At 44.8% G+C, this 19,148-nt stretch overlaps 1 protein-coding gene across 1 annotated transcript in view; it reads left to right on the top strand.

Moving 5' to 3' along the window:
* LOC146205075 (regulator of microtubule dynamics protein 1-like) overlaps positions 1-19,148 on the top strand; it is a 112,492-nt gene that overhangs the window by 18,434 nt on the left and 74,910 nt on the right. The window contains exon 4 of the mRNA XM_084589761.1: positions 11,785-11,840. Within this exon, the coding sequence (XP_084445887.1) occupies positions 11,785-11,840 (56 nt within the window). The remainder of the gene's footprint in view (positions 1-11,784; positions 11,841-19,148) is intronic.

Raw genomic sequence — 19,148 nt, 5'->3', positions numbered from 1 at the left:
TATTGGAGGAACATGGCAGGGGTTCTTTTCCTTGCAGCAGCTGTAGTCCGGCTGATGATGATATTATGTAGTGCGAAGAGAGGATAACCGATGGTCGCTTAGGGTAACAAACTGAAATCCAATTTGTTACCCTAAGCGACCATCGGTTATTCTCTCTTCGCACTACAGGTCCTGTCCATGCCCATTTCTTCTTCTTGATTTTGACTAGAATGTCAGTAACTTGAGTTATTTCTCTGCACATTCTGTGTCAAGTGGAAACTGTGAGCATGCTGTTCTCAGCTCACTGTTAATTGCAGACACTGGAAGGTAGAAATTGATGGACGGATTTCTCCAGTTGCGTAGCAAGAAAGTGCATCATAATAACTAGTTGTGAAAAATGCCTTAACCTTCTTTAGCTCACAAAGGAAGCAACTGACAGTTTGAATATGGCTGAGCTTGTCCGTTTAAAAGACAATGGTGGATTACTTTACCCCTCAAACAAGCTGTTTAAATTGTTTCAGACTTTGCTAGGAAAAAGCAGCAAACTGAACTTGGATGCCCAGAGCTATGTAACCTCAGAATTAACCACATTTTACCTAATAACTCGTGTGCATTTGTTCACGAAAATCATTAATCGAGCTAGCGACGGCAAGTAGCAGGCGCCAGAATACCTCAAATTGAGTCGGTGCTGAGTCAGTGGCAGAGACGGGGTTTTTTGCATATATTTTTGCAGTAGAAGCTCTGCTCTCTGGGTCGCAACTCCATAGTTTGGTCGGTGTCTGCAAATGACCTTCAAGGCCTCGCAAGGTCAAATTAGGACTTAGTCGTTCTGTGGTGATTCAAAGTGTATTGGCATTGAACAGATTTAAACTCGGGCACTTGGGTTCAGTAGCTGAGCGTCTTCACCACTGAGCTAGCGGTATCGCTCATAATAACCAGTTTCTAATGGGGTTAAAACTTTGCCACTTTTTTTTTTTTTGTTGTCAACATTCCTGCAGTGCAGTAAGTTGTAAATAAGAGCCACCTGTTTTTACTGATTTGAAATGGGAAGTTTTAGACAATCCATACAAGTGTATCATCTTTATGATCAGTCATCCCACCCAAACCACTAAGGGGAAAACGTCATTTAGCAGACTGGATTCTATTTAGTGTAAAAGCAGATTAAAAAAAAAATTCTAGAACTTTAAACGAACTTAATGAATTGTTCATGGTGCACATCATTGACGCCTTGCCCTTCCATTGACCTCGGGAATGGTGCAACAAAACCACAAAGCCTGATGAACATTGAGATGCAAGGAGGCCAAAAAACAAAATAAAACCTGGGGTATTCTTCAAAGGTACATGACATACTTAAAAAGGTGATGGCTGAAGGGAAGTACATTCGTTGAAATGCTGAAAAAGAATTCTGGCAGAAATATGTGGCATCCATTTGCAACTAAACGACATCTTGCGTGGGAACAAATTCACGAACTAAATGGCAGTTTTTGCCCCTTCCCAATTCCTTTCTCATAGCCCCTGGTATACAAACAAGCATTCAAGAACAGGAAGAAATACTAGGGGAACATATTGTTACGAAGCGGCAAGCCGATGAAGACAGGAGACAGAACATGACCGATGACGATGGTAGATGACGTTTAATGAATGTTCGCGGGCCTAGCGCGAGCGCTCCTGCCCGCGCCACTGCCCGCTTCTTCCTTGTCGTCCGTAACATGACCCGGGGCCACCGAGCGATCGTCCCGATCGTGGACGAGGAAGTTTAGTGATGTTAATGATTTTATGGCGTGATGATGGGCGTGTCTGGATGCTTGAAGAAGAAGAGGAAGAAGGAAGAATAGAACGGCTTGCCGGTACGATGTCTGATGCGTGGGTGATCCGCCTCCCTTGGAGCTGTCAACCATCCGTCACCAGAGTCCATGGGACCGATGGCTCGAGGTCACGTCGGACAGCTTGGGCGGGGGTTGCGTGTTCGTGTCCATCGGTTCCTTCGGGTCATTCGGGTCCTTCATCTCGGTTCTGATCGGTATGTCTGTTTTCCTTGTCTTCAGGTCCGGGCTGGGGGCTGGGCGGTGGTAGTTGTTCAGGTCTGGGCTTGAAGGGCTGGGGCGAAGCTGCTCGGCGATGTCCCTGGGTCCTCGGTGATGGTCCCGGCTTGAAGATGGCGTCGAGGCTCCAAGGCGAGGATGGGGATGCCGTACACCGCACCTCCAACCAAATGTTACGAAGCGGCAAGCCGATGAAGACAGGAGACAGAACATGACCGATGACGATGGTAGATGACGTTTAATGAATGTTCGCGGGCCTAGCGCGAGCGCTTTTGCCTGCGCCACTGCCCGCTTCTTCTTCCTTGTCGTCCGTAACAATATTTCTAGAGTTTTCAGTACGTCATACTGCACAGAAACGTTCTTAATATACAAAGACTTGTCCAAGAAGCAAAAGCTCCCAAAAAGCAGTATTACAAATGAGCCATGTTATAGCTATTTGTACTGCAAAAAGTAAAAGCTCCAGCTGCTTGTTAACAGTATGTACCTGGCCCTGAAATTTGGTGTGAAATGCTTTGTGGGGGCTTTTCTGAAATTTATTAAAATTTTTTGACTAGGGAGACTGCCGTAGGCTTGGAAAAAGAGCTGTTTTTGTACCATTCATATAATTTGGAAGGTGGCCGACTTGTTCTTACATTTCCATCCTATAGCTCTCACCACCTGTCTAATGAAATGTTTTGAGAGTGTTCTGTACATCCGACTTACCATTCTTCTTGAATCTCACGAATTTCTTGATATTCGTTAGTGTGGTTTCAAAAATCTTGCTTAAGGACAGACAACCTGCACGTCCTTCAACATAGTATTTAAGTGCCATGTCAGTACAGTTAATAGCAAATGAGGTTTCGCTTAAAATTTTTTTTTTTTATATATATATATATATACATATAACTTCAGCCATTCGGCAGCTGCAATCGGGCATGTGCATTATCTAGTCACACAGTTTTTGGCGCTGCTTGGCTCATCACTGTTAGTTTATTTTTACTTTGGAATGGCACCATGCTGTTCTAAATCCTACGCGTTTAACCTTTGTGTGCATCCCGATATTGCTTCCGGTATGCTAAAGCTGCTAGCTGGACTTTCGCATCACGACCCTGCATGCTTTACTGCGATGCTTCACTGCGTGGGTTGTGCAGTGAAGCATCTTCAAAACACAGTGGGTCTGTTTTACGAACAGGCACCACTACTACTGCGTAAACGGTGGCAGAGGACTTTACAATTTTACTGCTTTTTATTTTAAACATTCCTGACACTGTGTGTAAAGAACAGCACTTAGCTGGGAGAAGCCTTCGCTCTCACTTAGGTCTCATCTCGGATGCAGACAACCAGCATAGTCACAGCACTACAACCAGGAAATGCAGTCACACCATTACTTGCAAATGCAAGGGCACAGCATTATATTGCCCTGGATCCCAAGCCACGTAGGTATGGAAGGCAATGAGAGGGCAGACAAAGGAAGCCTGCAGCAAGAAAATAAAGTAAACAATCCCCATAGAGATCGCATGAAGTTAGTACAGTGTATAAACGGAAAATTGAATGGAAATTTGCATGGAATAATCAAATCAAACCAGTAAAAAAATAGTTGTGGTATGACTTTGGTTAACCCTAGTTGAATTGCAGTAGCAACGGCGGAAGCTTCTTTTGCCTGCTACATTATTCCCCTATCACGCCCTATCAGTGTAAGGTGCTACATTATTGGGGACACTTAAGCTCATCCTGTAAGAGTATGACGCGAGAGCGTGTTACCAGTCTTCTTATATACTCGATGAGCATTTCTGCAGAGTGTCTAGCTCTAACCACTGCACAGAATCATTCCTAAGATATAAAATCACAGCTGAAAAACAAACTCCCAACTAGCGGTGGCAGCAATGAACTGAATAACAGTTTAATCGCAATACAAGAAATTCATAAAGTTCTACCTACTGTCCCAGGCCCCGACGAGATACATTACGAAATGCTGTCCCACCTCTCTGAGCCATCTGTAGAAGCCCTTCTAAAGTTTTTCAACAAGGTATGGGTAGTAGGACAGATACCGGAGGCGTGGAAAAAAGCTCTTGTTGTACCATTCTTGAAGCCTGGCAAACCGCCAACTTCGGCCAGCAGTTATAGGCCAATATCATTTACTAGCTGTCTGGCTAAATCATTTGAGAGTATTCTTAATATTAGATTAATGTTTATCCTAGAATCCCAAGAGCTTCTTGACATTCATCAGTGTGGTTTTAAGAAGGCATGTTGTACAACTGACCATCTTGGTCGTCTGGAGAATACCGTCAGAGAAGCATTCATACACAGACAGCACTGTCTAGCGGTCTTCTTCGATCTTGAAAAGGCATACGACACAACTTGGAGGTTCGGAATATTGCGTGACCTTGCAGACTTGGGCATCCGTGGGAGGATGCTAAACATCTTGAGTGACTTCCTCTCTAACCGCTCATTTAATGTTCGTTTAGGCACTTTATCCAAGAGAATGGCGTACCACAGGGATGTATTTTAAGCACTACATTGTTTGTTATAAAAATCAATAGTATAAGTAAAGTAATCCCAAAGTCTGTTATGTATTCACTTTACATTGATGACTTGCAAATTGCCTGTACATCATCCAGCATATCATCCTGTGAGAGGCAAATACAGATAACATTGAATAAGTTAGCTACAAGGGCAGACAGGAATGGGTTTAAATTCTCCCCTCATGAAAGTAACTGTTCTTTTTTTCACTTAAGAGAGGCCTACAGACGGATCCAACTTTATACCTAAATGAAGCTGAACTGCCAGTAAAAAATGAACAAAAATTTTTAGGCATAACTTTTGATAAAAAATTAACATTCCTTCTTCACATAACTAACCTTAAAAAGAAAGCTTCTAAGTCCTTCAACATACTCAGAAGAAGCACTGGGGCACTGGGGATCTGATCGAACATGCCTTTTACACATCTACCGCTCTGTTGTACGCTCCAGTTTAGATTACGGTTGTATTGTGTATGGCTCTGCGAGGTCATCATATCTAAAGTGATTAGACCCAATACATGACCTCGGCTTATGTCTTTCTAGTGGTGCATACAGAACATCCCCCATTAAAAGCATCTATGTAGAAACAAATGAACCACCCCTTGCCGACAGGAGGAGCATGCTTACATGTTCATACATACTCAGGATAAGATCTTTACCAAAACATCTCTGTTTCCCCTTAGTTACAAAGTGCTCTTCCAGAACACTGTTCATAAACAAACCCCATTCTGTCAGGCCTTTACTACTCCGCTTCGAAGAAATATGCCAAGATTTAGCAGTACTGAATGCACTTCCAATTGTAGCCCAGAGACAGTATCCATTTCTGCCCTGGTACAGCCTTCCTTCTACATGTGACCTCACACTGACAGCCTTCCGAAAAAATCAAACAGCACACGAACACATATTACAAGAATACCTTGCACTACGAGGGAAGTATATGAACACCGAATTTTTTACAGATGGATCAAAAACAGCAAATTATGTTGGATGTGCTGTTGTGCAAGACAACAGAGAAAAAATAGTAAGGCTACCTAACAGTGCTTCAATATTTACTGCAGAATGTTACGCTGTCTCTGTAGCTGTAAGTAAAATTATGGAGCAGAACTGTGAAAAGAGTATAATCTATACCGATTCTTTAAGCGTGCTTACGGCATTACATTCTAAAAATGCAGTTGAGCCTATAGTAGGAAACATCATTCACGGCATAGAAAAAAATCAACGCAAGGCCAAACTATAAAATTTTGCTGGGTTCCTAGCCATGTCAGGATGGATGGTAACGAAATAGCCGACTCGTGCTGCACAAGCTCGAAATAAGGAATTAAAGAAAATACAAATCCCCTACAAGGATTGTATCAGGTTAGTACAAAGAAGCCTGTTAGATAAATGGCAGAAAAAGAGGAATAATGAAGAGCAAAATAAGCTGCTTACAGTAAAACCCATTAGTAGGAGAATGGAAATCATGTACAAAGAAGGAATGCTTCAGTGAGGTGATTTTGTGCAGTCTTTGAATTGGACATACACACTTGACACACAATTTCTTACTGAGAAAAGAGCAAAAACTATTATGCGAAAAATGTGGAGGTGAGCTCATCGTGAACCACATTTTGATCTTGTGCACAGAACGTGAACAGTTAAGAAAAAAATATTTTTCTCCATTCTATAATGAACGCATCCCATTCCACCCCTGTTTACTATTAGGAGACAACCCACTTGTTGAAATTTCATCTGTTTTTAGTTTTCCTAAAGAGTTAGGGATTCTAAATAAGCTGTAATTTTCTAAACACTTTTCATTTTCACTCTTAAAGAAGCTCAGCAACCTCGTGTTTGGCGCATGATGGCCTTAGTTGCCTGTGTGCCAAAAAACCCAACACAACACACACAACTCTTCTTCTTCCTCTTCTTCTGCTCCTGATCCTCTTCGGCTGTCCACGGTCAAGCGTGGCCTCCGCCGGGAATACGAGACAGCTCGAAACCTGGCGCAGTATTGCTGTCGCAATAAAATTACATCCGGTAAAGGCCATTTTAGGTGACTGGAAAATGAACACACACAACAGTTCGTTTCACGGAAGTGATTTTCATATTCATATTGGACAGACACCTTACAACTTTTTCCTAACAAAGCTTATCTGGGAAGGATGTGGAAATGCACTCCAACATATTTTAATTACTAGGTGTTCAAAACTCAAAAAAGACATTGTAGTGTAACTTACGATTCTTAAGTAAAAACTCGTTGATTCGAACCCATTGGGACCGAGAAACATTTTCAGTTAACAGGATTTCCAGAATAACCGAACACTGCAAAAATATCTGGCCCAGACAAAACATTTTATTGCCAGAACACGTACAACCATCAATCAATGAAAGTATGCGGTCAGCTGCTATCATGACGCCGCCTCTTAGCATAGTTCACTTCAAAAGGCATTTGCTGCAGTCACGCGTTGCAATGATTTTGTGGCAATGGACTGTGTATTACTAATCGCGGCATGATAAAGATAGCGTGTTGAAAACCAGCAGGCTTGCGCATCTGCACGAATCAATCAAGCCACTGCCAGCACTCCAAGGGCACTGGCACTCTGCCAAGTTTCAACCCCCGCACCCATCCCCCACTCTTTGCGTGCACCGCAGTAGTGAACGTCAAGACAGACATGCTGTAACATTATCGCTGAGCAGTGTCTTAACAGACATGCTGTAACATTATCGCTGAGCAGTGTCTTAGTGCCTTGCCAAGAAATGCGCTGTGGCCCAAGATATGCACTGTGGACCGCTATAACGGCGGAACGAAACGGAGGGGTGGGTTCGGTATGCAGGCGGGTGCATTATGCGAGTAAATGCGATAATCAAGGTGCCTGCTAACTTTCTAGGCCATGGTGCACTGTTAAAATAACGGCGTTGGTCGAAGTTGCATGCTGTCAGGGCATAGAGCAAGAATGGTCGCGTCGCAGGATATACACTTTTGTTGCTGTGTGGGAGATGCCCACCTACACTATATGCTGCCTTGTCCACAGCTGGGCTGGAAAGGGTGGGGGCGAAGAGATCGAGCACTGCTACCTTCAATTAGACCGTGCCTTGACGAAGCGCCGAGAGTATCCACGGGTGCGTTGCAATAAAGCAATTCTCCACTTCTGTAGGGGCGCACTTCGGCTGTTGGCAAGCCATACCACAGTGTTTTTCTGTGCCAGGAGCTTTAGGTTTGGAGTGCGATGGCTTATCAAACATTATAAGCATAGCTTTACAGCGCCACTTCGTGGCACCGACGTGTCGTTGCTTTATTCGTTTGCAGCGAAATGGTGGTCGTGCATTCCTTCAAAACATTTAAAAACTTTCGAATTAACAGGGCTAACGCAGACGACCGCTTCGAATTGCAGGGCTAAATTTACATTAGTCATTACAGGACCACAGATTTTTTCACATTATCCAAGATTTCAAATTATGCGAGTTCAGATTATCGAGGTCTTACTGTATTCTATTGTACCCAGCCGTCCACCAACTATAACCTACTATGGCGTAATTCAGGGTAGTTAGCCACACAAGGTTAACCTTGCCGCCTGGAAGTAGGAAGAAACAAAGAAGGTAGGAAAAGACAGGACGCTTGAAAGAAGATAAGGTGAAACGTGTATATGAAACCACCGTGATAGTGTTTACTGTAAACCTTCAATATGCATTTCAAGCCATAAAAGGAGAGAAAAGTCTCCAGCAATGAACTGTTGAAGCAGCCACCACGCACCTTTGCTGAGGTTCACGCAGTGCAGCCAACGCTTTTGTAAACATTTTCCAGAGTGAATAAACTGAATTTAACACGGAAATGCTGTGTTCTGAGGTGAAAGGGAGGAAATATGGCTTCCACAGTGTCTGCCCATCTTTATGTCTGAATGTTATTCTGTTGGCATAGAGAAAATAATAAAGGACAACACCAGAAAAAGAATTATTTACATAGATTCTTTAAGTATAGTCACAGCACTTCACTCAAGAGATGCAGTTATACCACTACTGGGAAACATTGTACAGAATATAGCAACACTTACAGCTGAAGGACGAAACAAACATTTGCTGGGTCCCCAGGCATTTTGGAATAAAAGGTAATGAGAGAGCAGACGTGCACCGCCCAGGCGTGAGACAAGAAAGTGAAAGAAATGGGAATGCCATCTAAAGACTGCACGAAATTGGCATAGATGCAAAAATGGCAGGCCACATGGAACACTGAAGGAAATGGCAAATCACATCTCGTAAAGCGTTTGGTAGAAGTGTGGAAGTCTAGTACCTACCATGAATGTTCCAAAGAAGTGGCTGTATGCCGTCTTCGTACAAGACACGCACATTTACCACAACTTCATACTAACAAAACAGGACAAGCCCTTGTGTGATTCTTGCAGACACGAGCTAACAGTCATCCACATTTTACTTTCGTGCGGACAACTTGAAACACTAAGAAGAAAACATTTTACGCTGTTCTACAAAGAACACTTTCCTCTTCATCCGGCATTGCTTTGAAGTGAAATTTTTCTTGTTGATTTGTCCTGTATTTTAAGGTTCTTAAGAGAAGCAAATGTTCTAAACAAAATATAGGTTTTAATAACTACATTTCATAAATGCAACTGACTCTTAACCTTGTGGCTGGCGCATGATAGCCTCTGTTACTTATGCGCCACGAAACACAACACATATACACGTTTCTTACTTTGGTTTCCATTTTGCATTGTGTTTTTGCGTGTTTTACTCAAGAAGTACGTGACAAATCAACTTTCTTCATTTTCGTTATATCCAGGTGTAACTGTACTCCTGCTTATTTAATGCCTGGTAGGTATTTAGGTATGACAAAATTGTGAAAAAAACTTTTTTGCATATATCTAATCGGTCTTTCCATATTGTGTTCTCTGGAAATGCACTTCTCTTTATCTCATCCTCTACATGTGCTCTGAGCTCCAGCCACCCCGCAATTTGCAACTAACAGACATAGAGCGATGGGAGATCGCGGTGTCCCAGCTTGGACCCAGCTGTACAAAAGGAGCTGGTGAGCTGGGCTGTAAGAGTCGCTGAGAGCCACAAGCTCCCGGCCACCCTACGCGATATCGAGCCGACCAATCAACACAGTCAATAAGGCTCAAGATTCAATAAACGTTTTCACCACCACCATGTAGTCGACATCTATTGTAGAGGTGGAAGGCCTTAAGCTAGGCACCAGCAGAGGGAGCCTCATTCTTCACCGACGTGCTAGAAGCGGCGTAAGCACAGGCGGAGAACCCGCAGAAGGATGCAGATGTAAACGAGCGGCTGTTTGTCTACAGTCAGCGTTCACAACGTTTCTTCGGAAATGCCTCCTCAACTAATAATACGCAAATAGTGCTCTTTAAGCACTCTCTGAGAGCAGGTATTCGGTGTTCTCTATGCCCTGAGCGACATTCAAGCCGTTTACGGGAAGTACGCCTCATGAGAGGGACGCAAAATTTAGCGAGTAAGGAGCGAGGCAAGGGCTTACCCATTATTAGGATTCAAGACGGAGGAACGCAGTCGAGTGATGTCGAAGAACTCCAGCGTCTTTGGCAGAGCAACGATCCGCCGCTCAGATCCCGTGCTGCTGGTTCTGCACGGCACGTGTCGCGAGACCAACTCGGTCATGGTCTTCAACTTCCGTTTTCTGCATGCTGCGAAATCCTATAATTTATTCTAATCTTTTTCATTGTCGCACAAAATGCGCCAAGATGTATCTGGGGATATTTCAGCCACTCGCTTCTATTTTAAAAATATGTGAGTTTGCAATTACACTCCAGTAACCATTCTTGGCTGTCATGAAGCTTTGTGGTCGGAGAAATGAAAAAAGCATTTGAGTTATCGGGAGGTTGCGGGAGGCAGCATGTGGGCCCATAGCAACGTTGCACGACAGATAGCAGCGACTGACTGATGCCGCTGACGCCGCTAGTGGGTGAAGCGAGTGAGAACGGGATGCACGCACCGTGATCCGCTGATAGCGAGCTGGCGCTTCGGCAACCTGAGAGCACCCTCGCCACCACGCAGGAAGAGGGAGGGACGCCCTCCTCCTCTTATTTTCATCTATCTGCTTATTTTTGAAGTTATTTAAAAATATTTTGTTTGCTACTAGTTTTTATTATAAACGTTCACTTTGCACCCAAAGATAAGTTACTTTATTCACACACTTTTTGTGGCCATGGACCACAGAAGAATATGTCTGTATTTTAACCTGGCAGTATTTGAAAAACATTCAGTTTGATTTGCGCTCTGCTTCTAATATTAGAATTCACCTTGCACCCAAACTTTTGCTATCCTCACACCTCGAATTTTAACCTCATTTTTTTTTTTGGGGGGGGGGGGGGGGGGCGGCACGACAGGCTTAGCTACTTATGTGCCGTGAAACACACCTCAGTCTGGGAAAACACAATTTGTAGTAATGTGTATTTAGTTTCCTGAGAGAAGGACAGCTTTTAAACAAATTATTCCTTTTAGGACTTTCTTTTCCCCCATTCTAACCTGCATGCATTTTAAAAATACACTGTTTGGTGCATGATAGCATTAGTTGCTTAGGTGCCATAAAACTCAATACAACGAAGTGCATTTCCACTGAACTTCAAGCACTTATAATGCATTCAGTATCACTTTTGTGCAAAAAAAAGCATCGAATTTCCTCACGCTGGGTGCTATAGAAAATTGATTTTGTCTTTTAAAAACTGATATGGTATTGTTTTCTCCACAGATTGTAATCTCCATTGGCACTAACCATGCAACTGTGACAAACAAAATTAAGAGTTTTAGTGTATTTTGTTTTGTAAATAGAAAATATTTTATTTTGTAAATTATGTCTGACTTAGGTGGTACTTACTTGCTGAAAATGACAATTTTTTTTTTTGAGTCCCTGCATTGAGGAATCTTTTTGTTTGTTGGACCATCCAATGTAGCAATGTGGGTAGTCCAAGGCCATTGATTGATTGATTGCTTTCATGCAACGTATATTTGGGCACACCTAGCATGCTCAATATATGTTTTAGAGACATTTCTTTTTAAACAAACATTTTCTAGTCCCCTCATGTTCATCTGGGTGTTTATTCTAAATGCCTTTTTACTAAGAGTGGTTCTATTGCTGCGATTTTTATGAAGAACTTTTTTTTTTTGTTTTTTTTTTTTTTTACATGCAGAGGATATTGAAGGAACAATTCTTTACTTTACAAAGCATCCTAATGGGGTGACTGAACATAAAATTGACTTTATATTGTGTTCTAACCCCACCATATTCAGAAGTTCTGCTTTTGTTCTTGCAGAGAGCGATAGAGTTGATGCCACAAGACCCACTGAATCATTATGTTCTGGGAAATTGGTGAGAAATGTTACTCTACTCTGTTGCTTTGAAGACATGAGTTAAGACATTTTGATCAGATCTATATTTTTTGCCATATTTTTTCTGGTGATAAGAAGTTTCAAACACTTAATATGGGTGTGTTCAGATAAGAACGATAATCGAGGTCCAGTGACCATTTTTTGTTTTCAATGAAATTTTTATATCTGTTGGGCAAATGTCTCCATACAAAGGAATGAACCTTAGTTTTGCAAGGTACGGCATAGTTTTCTCGGAAAAAAAATTGTATACCACTACAGGTGAAAAACATCGTTTTTGCTATTTCAAACAGTTCCAAATTTGGAGACCTGCTGCTTCCGCCCTAAGATCTCGTCATTTATTATTTTTACTTGCTAAATCTATGCAACTTTTACTTTTAAAAAATATTAGAAACCCATTTTGTTGTTGCAGTTTATTTAGTATAAAATCGTAACTTCTTCAGGAGCAGTTCAGTTAATCGTTCAGTCGTGTCAGACTCTTCGTGACCCTATGGACCATGTCACGCCACGCTTTCCGGTCTCTCACTATCTTCCTAACATCACATAACTTCATCTGCAGTGCCTCGAGGATGCCATCTAACCATCGCGTTCGCTGCCTACCCCTTCTCCGGCGACCCTCAACCTTTCCCAACATCAAATCTTTCTCCAGCGACTCCTCTCTTCTCATCAGATGACCAAAGTAGCTGAGCTTTAACTTTAGAATTTGACCCTCCAATGAGCAATCAGGGTTTATGGTCGACAATATCGACTGATTTGATCTTCTGGCAGTCCAAGGAACTCTCAAGAGTCTTTGCCAGCACCACAATTCAAACGCGTCAATTCTTCGGCGGTCAGCCTTTTTCACACTCCAAATCTCGCATCCATACATCACAACTGGAAAGACCATAGCACGAGTTACACGAATCTTGGTTGGCAGACTAATGTCTCTGCTCTTTACTAGGCGGTCAAGGCTAACCATTTCTCTCTTTCCCAGAAGCAGGCGTCTCCATATTTTCATGGCTGCAGTCTCCTTCCGAGGTAATCTTGGAGCCCAAGAAGAGAAAATATGTCACCGCTTCCACTTCTTGTCCCTTGATGCTCCAGGACTTGAAAATAGGGCAAGACGCCATGATCTTTGTCTTTTTAATGTTCATTTTAAGGTGGCGGTCCCACTCCAGCGGAGAAGAGACGACAATTTTGGTGATATTCATACGCCCACTGCGCCTCACTCGTTTAGTTTATAAATGTGAATTTTAATATATTTGTAAAGTTTATTTCCTCTCCTTTCTAATGGTGCATTTGGTTTATAAATAGCTGCAACGATGTTTAAGCTGTAAAGGAAAACACAAAAGTAAGAAACGGCTTTTCAGCTCTACTTGTCCCGGGAAAAGCAAAATTGTGCAAAATCTTTTGTACCTAGAAAAAAACAGTTCGAGGTGTTTTGAGATTAGATATTAATGAACAAAGTTAAGCATTTTTATTACTGTGTATCGCATAGTTTATTAGCCACGCGCCTGTGAAAAGTGTATAAAACAGGTAATTATACATACAATAACTTTCAAGATATGCATTCTGCTGCTGAGATTTTTTGCGCAGTTGGAGGTCGTACATAATTCGCTTTTTCCTGAAAATATTATCTGTCTGCTTCATTTAGTGTAAAAGTTATTTGTGATCAAACTTAGCGTTTTTTGTAAAATGGCTAAAAGTAAATACTAAACTGTTCAAGTAATACGCTTTTATCTGTGCTGAAATTTCGCGTGGAAAAACTTTACACCTGGCTGTCAGAGGATAAGCATCGGTTTTGTTCTACGACTCTCGAGGAATGTGCACTGTCAGGGTGATTCCAGCTAATTTTTTCGTGGTTCACTCTCCCCTTCCCCCATTTCCCACATAGTTTAGTGTGAATGCGCCTCCTCAGTGCCGAAGAGAACATGAATACATGCCGGCCCCCTGCGCGATACATAGCCTCTTGGTGGATTTCACATCTATTTCGAAATATCGATTCATCTCAAAAGGAAAAAATGGACAATCATTCACTTATTTGCACATTGTAACTTACCAGCTCTAGTTTCCAAGATTGGACAAGCACGAACAAAAAATAAACAAGGGCGACTGTTGACTGAAGTTCAGCTAATTATAGCTACATTATCATATTTGTAATCACGTTTGATAAAGCAAATTTCTGTTGACCGCAAGAGCTGGCAGCTTCCACTACAGTCAAGGAGTGTTCCGATCCCTACTATATCTATGGCATCAACAATAGGGAGGTTTAGAATATGGTACCCCTACCGCTTAGGGGGACAGGGTAATAGCGCGGGTGACAGTAGGAGCACAATTCTCTATTATGGTGTGCACACTCCGCTATTACTCTATCCCACTTACGGATAGGGTCGCCGTATTCTAAAGCTCGCTAATGATCACTCGATTGCACAGCCCTAAAGACGAGGATCAAAAGAACACAAGACAGGCGCCGACTTCAACTAAGGTTCATTGACGAAGTCTGCAGAAATAATGCCATTCGCTTTTCCTTTTCACTCGTACTACGATTGCACTGTGCAATCATGTTGACACCCTGTTTTATTTGTGTTCAGTCAAGCTAGCCTACTGCAGTCCAGTCCAACCCCCTCACGCTCGGCGGGGAGAAGCAATCGGGCTCTACAGCGCAAATTATACTTCGTCTCATAAGATATCTGCAGCACTGTGAAAGGCAGAGGAGCCCTTTCAATTGTGCTCCTAAGTGCCTCTCGCCCGTGCGCACTATAATAGAGAATTGTGCGCCTACTGTCACCCCCGCCAATTTGGGGTGGGGGGGGGGGGGTGGGGGGGCGAGAGGCGCTTAGGAGCACAATTGCCTATTGTACGTGTGATCCTGCATGGTTGGACCAGCTGGGGTGCCTCTGCCTTTCCCTGTGCTGCAAACATCTTGTGAGACGAAGTATAGGCAAGAGAGGGAAGGCTCTTGTCCAATTGTCAGGGCGCGTATTGTTCGAAGTAGTGGTGCAGTGGGGTGAAGAGGGGAGTTCAATGGGGCAGCCCATGCTGCGCAGGACGGGGACAAAACCCCTCCCCTTCTCTGCCTGGACACTGCTGTGGAGCCGCAAAAACTTTTGAAAGTCCGCGCAGCAACACAAGAAAAGCCTTCAGGCAGCGCAAGTCGAGAGGGCTGGGTGGCTGGGTACTCAATTCCTCAGTCATGGATTAGTGGCGTAGCCTGGTGGCAGAATCTGAACTACTTCCAAGATGGCGACCGTGGAACCGCCACCTTAAGCCCAAACTTCTCATTCTCTTCTTGTACGCGCATCAGAAGTCTCTTGAGTTCCACTTCACTTTCTGCCATTAAAGTGGTATCATCTGCATATCTAAGGTTGTTGATACGTTTTCCAGCAATCTTCACTCCAGCTGAAGACTCGTCCAGACCGGCCTACCTCATGATGCACTCTGCATATAGGTTCAATAGGCAGGGTGACAGTATGCAGCCTTGCCTCACTCCTTTCTCAATCGAAAACCAATCAATAAGACCATGCCCAGTTCTGACTGGCCTCTTGCCCTTAATACAGGTACGTGAGGAGACAGATGAGGTGAATTGGAACTCCCATCTCTTGGAGAGCTTGCCACAATCTGCTGTTATCTACGCAGTCAAACGCTTTCATATAATCAATAAAGCAGAAGTAGATGGGTTTCTGGAACTCTTTTGCTATTTCCATGATCCAGCGAAGGTTGGCAATCTGGTCTCTAGTTGCTATGCCCTTGCGAAACCCAGCTTGCATGTCCGGAAGCTCCCGATCCACATACTGCTGCAGCCTACCTTGGAGGATTTTCAACATCACCTTGCTGGCATGCGAAATAAGCGTGATCGCACAATAGTTGGAACAGTCTTTGGCACTGCCTTTCTTTGGAATGGGGATGTAAACTGACCTGCTCCAATCTCTCTCTCTCTCCAAGTTTTCTTATACACAGTTTTCAAGAGGAGACTGGACAACTGAAAGGGCAACTGCTTCATCAGTACTTATTTCAGTGCCCACAGCACTGCATGTGAAAAAATTGTAAGCTGTTAAAGGTCCACTGAAAGGGGTCACCAAGAAGGGTAAACAACGCCATAACACTGATAGTTATTGAACCACCCATCATTCTCCCGCAAAAATTTTCGATCTAGCTTCTGCAACACCAGAGATATCGGCGATTACAAATGACCCTTCCAATTTTTCCTCTCGTACGCCGAAGGGAGCCATAAAAAAAACAAAGAATACAAGCAAGTTCAAAGCTCCGCCCAGACATACGTCACTTCGACGAACTTCCGGTTGCCGCGCGCTCGCTGGCGTACTCGCGCCAACCCGTCCTCGCTCGCACACGCCTGAGGAATTCGCCAGTTCGCGCAGCGATGGTTAGTGTAACCGCGAACCTGTGGTTATCCTATGTTACACGGCGGACCAAACCATGGTTGCACCACTAACCGCGGTTACCGCAAACAGAGCTTGACGACCTCGGTTTGCGTCGTTAACCGAGGTTATGACGGCGTCTGTTGACGGAAGCTACTCGTCGGCGCCCGAGTGCGCGAAAAGTACGAGCAGGTCTGCTTCACAAAGTTATTCATTTGCCCACTGTATCATGTTTAAAGATCGATGTATAGATTACGGTGCCACCCGACGTCTTCGACTACGGCCGACAGCACAGCGACTGCGTACTGAAGCCTTGTCTTGCCTACAGTATCGTTTGAACGGCTTGTTGCTGAGCAGAACGTCAAAAAATATGCTGCCTTAGCTATGAAAGTACACGAGTTTGCAATGCTTGCAGCACGGGATGCCGCGAGCAGGCTGAGGTACATTACACAATTACCGCGGGGGTGGAACGTGCGAGCTCGGCGAACGACGGCGCTGTGCGTGACCGTCCCTAGTCGTCGCTAGGTCTAAATTGTTTCTCTTCGAAGCCGCGGCGGTCAACGCTTTGGAACATGATCAACGCTGTCGTAAATCGTCTACTTATGAAACTGCCTTATAGTGATTCCTATCCTGCCATAGTAAAATAATTATAGGATTAACTCTGCCGACGCATTAATCGCAGAGCTAGTACGAGCAGATCGGATCAGCCGAAATGCACCAGCGGCAGCTGGCTTGAGCAGAAACTAGCTTGTATCATGGCTATCGCTCTTACCAGCAATTTGCTGCTGGTCAGGGATCCTCATGAAGGCTTCATACTTGATATTCGGCTCAGTATTCCAGACGCCAACAAATTTTAGCACGCTTTATTTCGGACATCGGTGCTAACGATCCGCCGTGTCGTTCGCGAACGGTATGCGGGAGGAGGGGCCACAGCGGCGGTGTTTACGGCGGTCGAGGAGGTGCTGCCATCGTGCGGTGCTTGACCGTGCTGTTGACGCCTCGTCGGACGACACTCCAATACTCCTGAAACCACGTTATATAAGTAAGATATTTGTAAATGCAGCTTCGTTCTGCCGATCCCTGCGTCGCTTCGGTTGTTGCACTTAGTGGGAATGGCCACCTAACCGATAAGTGCGGCGAGCTGTGTAACAGCCCGCACAGAGTTCGAGCAGCGCACGAGCAGACGACTTTCGCAGCTACCGGAAGTGTGTCCGTGACGTCATGGTTGCACTGACCGCAGCGAATGGCAGCTTCTAGCAAGCCTTGCCAGTCAACCGACCCGTGACGTCACGGGACTAGGAAATAGTTTCATGCGACACCGCCAAGCGACATTCTCTCTGCCTGCGAATTTCAAAAAACGCTGTTTTTAAAAATTAATAAATCGCTGGCTTTGTTCCAAGGAGTTATACTTTGCGTTCATGCTCAAAAGGATGTGTTCTACACACTGAACACGTTTATCAGTGGTTTCTTGGGGGCCGTTTCCGTGGACCTTTAAGCCCATTCTCCGGTATAGGCAATTGCGTAGAATGTGGCCAGGCTCGCCGCAGTGATAACAGAGCGGCCGTCTGTTGGGTGTGCGCCACAAGTGTGCCGTGCTGATGGCGGGACGCTGGTCTTGCTGCGGCTCGATGGGGCGCAGGTCTTGTTGCTGCTCAACGGGGCGCAGGTAGCGAGGCGGTGGTCCGGCAACGGGGCGGAATGAATGTGGCTCGGGGGCAGGTCGACATAGGACGTCACTATACGTCATAATGCATGGCTCTGGTTGCGGTGCTGGTGGTGGCTGCACCGCTTGCCGGATTTCATCACGAATGACGTCGCCGGTAGAATAATTCACTGGAGGTGGTGCATTCAAGTGGAGGTCCTGCAGTTCTTCGTGAACAATGCTCCTCACAAGCTCCCACAATGCCTCGTCCCTAGCTGCTGGCACGGACGCGCAGTAGGGTGTGGCCGCTACGCTTGCCTGACGGCCGTATTGGGTACAGCGTTCCTGCAGTGAATGTTCTATGCTCGTAGCTTCTCTCGCGAAATCTGTGACAGTTCTTGGAGGGTCACGAATGAGGCCAGTGAACAACTGTTCCTTCACCCCGCGCATGAGGTGCCATACTTTCGTTGCCTCGGGCATGGTAGTCTCGGCCCGATTGAAAGTCGCGTCATGTCCTCGACAAACATGGCCACACACTCATTTGACTGCTGAGACCTCGAACGGATTGCTATCTCTGCGTTTTCTTTGTGCATACTCGAGCTGAACGTTGTGAGCAACTCACGGCGAAAGACGGCCCAGTTGACAAAGGACGTCTCGTAGTTCTCAAACCACGTCTTGGCCGAGTCTTGCAGCGCGAAGTACACATTCATTAGCTTCCGCTCATCGTCCCATTGGTTGAATGCGGCCACACGGTCAAAAGTGGCCAACCAGTCTTCGACACCCTCGAACCGGTCACCGTGGAATGTTGGCGGTGATCGAGGTGCAAGAAGGACGTACGGTGGGGCGTTGCTTTAATGCTGACTTGTCTGGCTGCCCATCGTAGATGTCATGGCTCGCAGCGGTGTGGTCAGTGGTTCTAACTCAGGTTGTAGGCCTCGGAGGCGACGGCTCGCTTTATGGACGGGAGTGGCGTCTGTGCTTCGATGGGCAGCGTCACGTCTTCGGGGGCAATGTACATGGGATCTCACCCAGCACCTCCACCAAATGTCACCAACACACGTAGCAAACAGAAGAACAACTGAGCTGCCTTTTTTTAATCAAGCGAAGCCCGAGACAGACGAGGACGACGCTCAGCCACGCGCCAAGACATTCGGCCACTTGGTGGCACTAGAAGATGGGCAGCGGTGTGTCAATATTGTCCAATCCTTGTTTTTTATTTCTGGAATAATTTGAAGCTGTAGAGTTGTCCATTCCTTCTCCATATTTCTTTTAAGTTGGCCAAAATTAAAAAAAG

The sequence above is a fragment of the Amblyomma maculatum genome, chromosome 1 (assembly GCF_055883805.1).
Source record: "Amblyomma maculatum isolate TAMU_Amacu chromosome 1, ASM5588380v1, whole genome shotgun sequence".
In the NCBI taxonomy this organism is placed as follows: domain Eukaryota; kingdom Metazoa; phylum Arthropoda; class Arachnida; order Ixodida; family Ixodidae; genus Amblyomma; species Amblyomma maculatum.
Note: the sequence above shows the minus strand (reverse complement) of the source record. Positions and strands in the feature narration are given on the sequence as shown.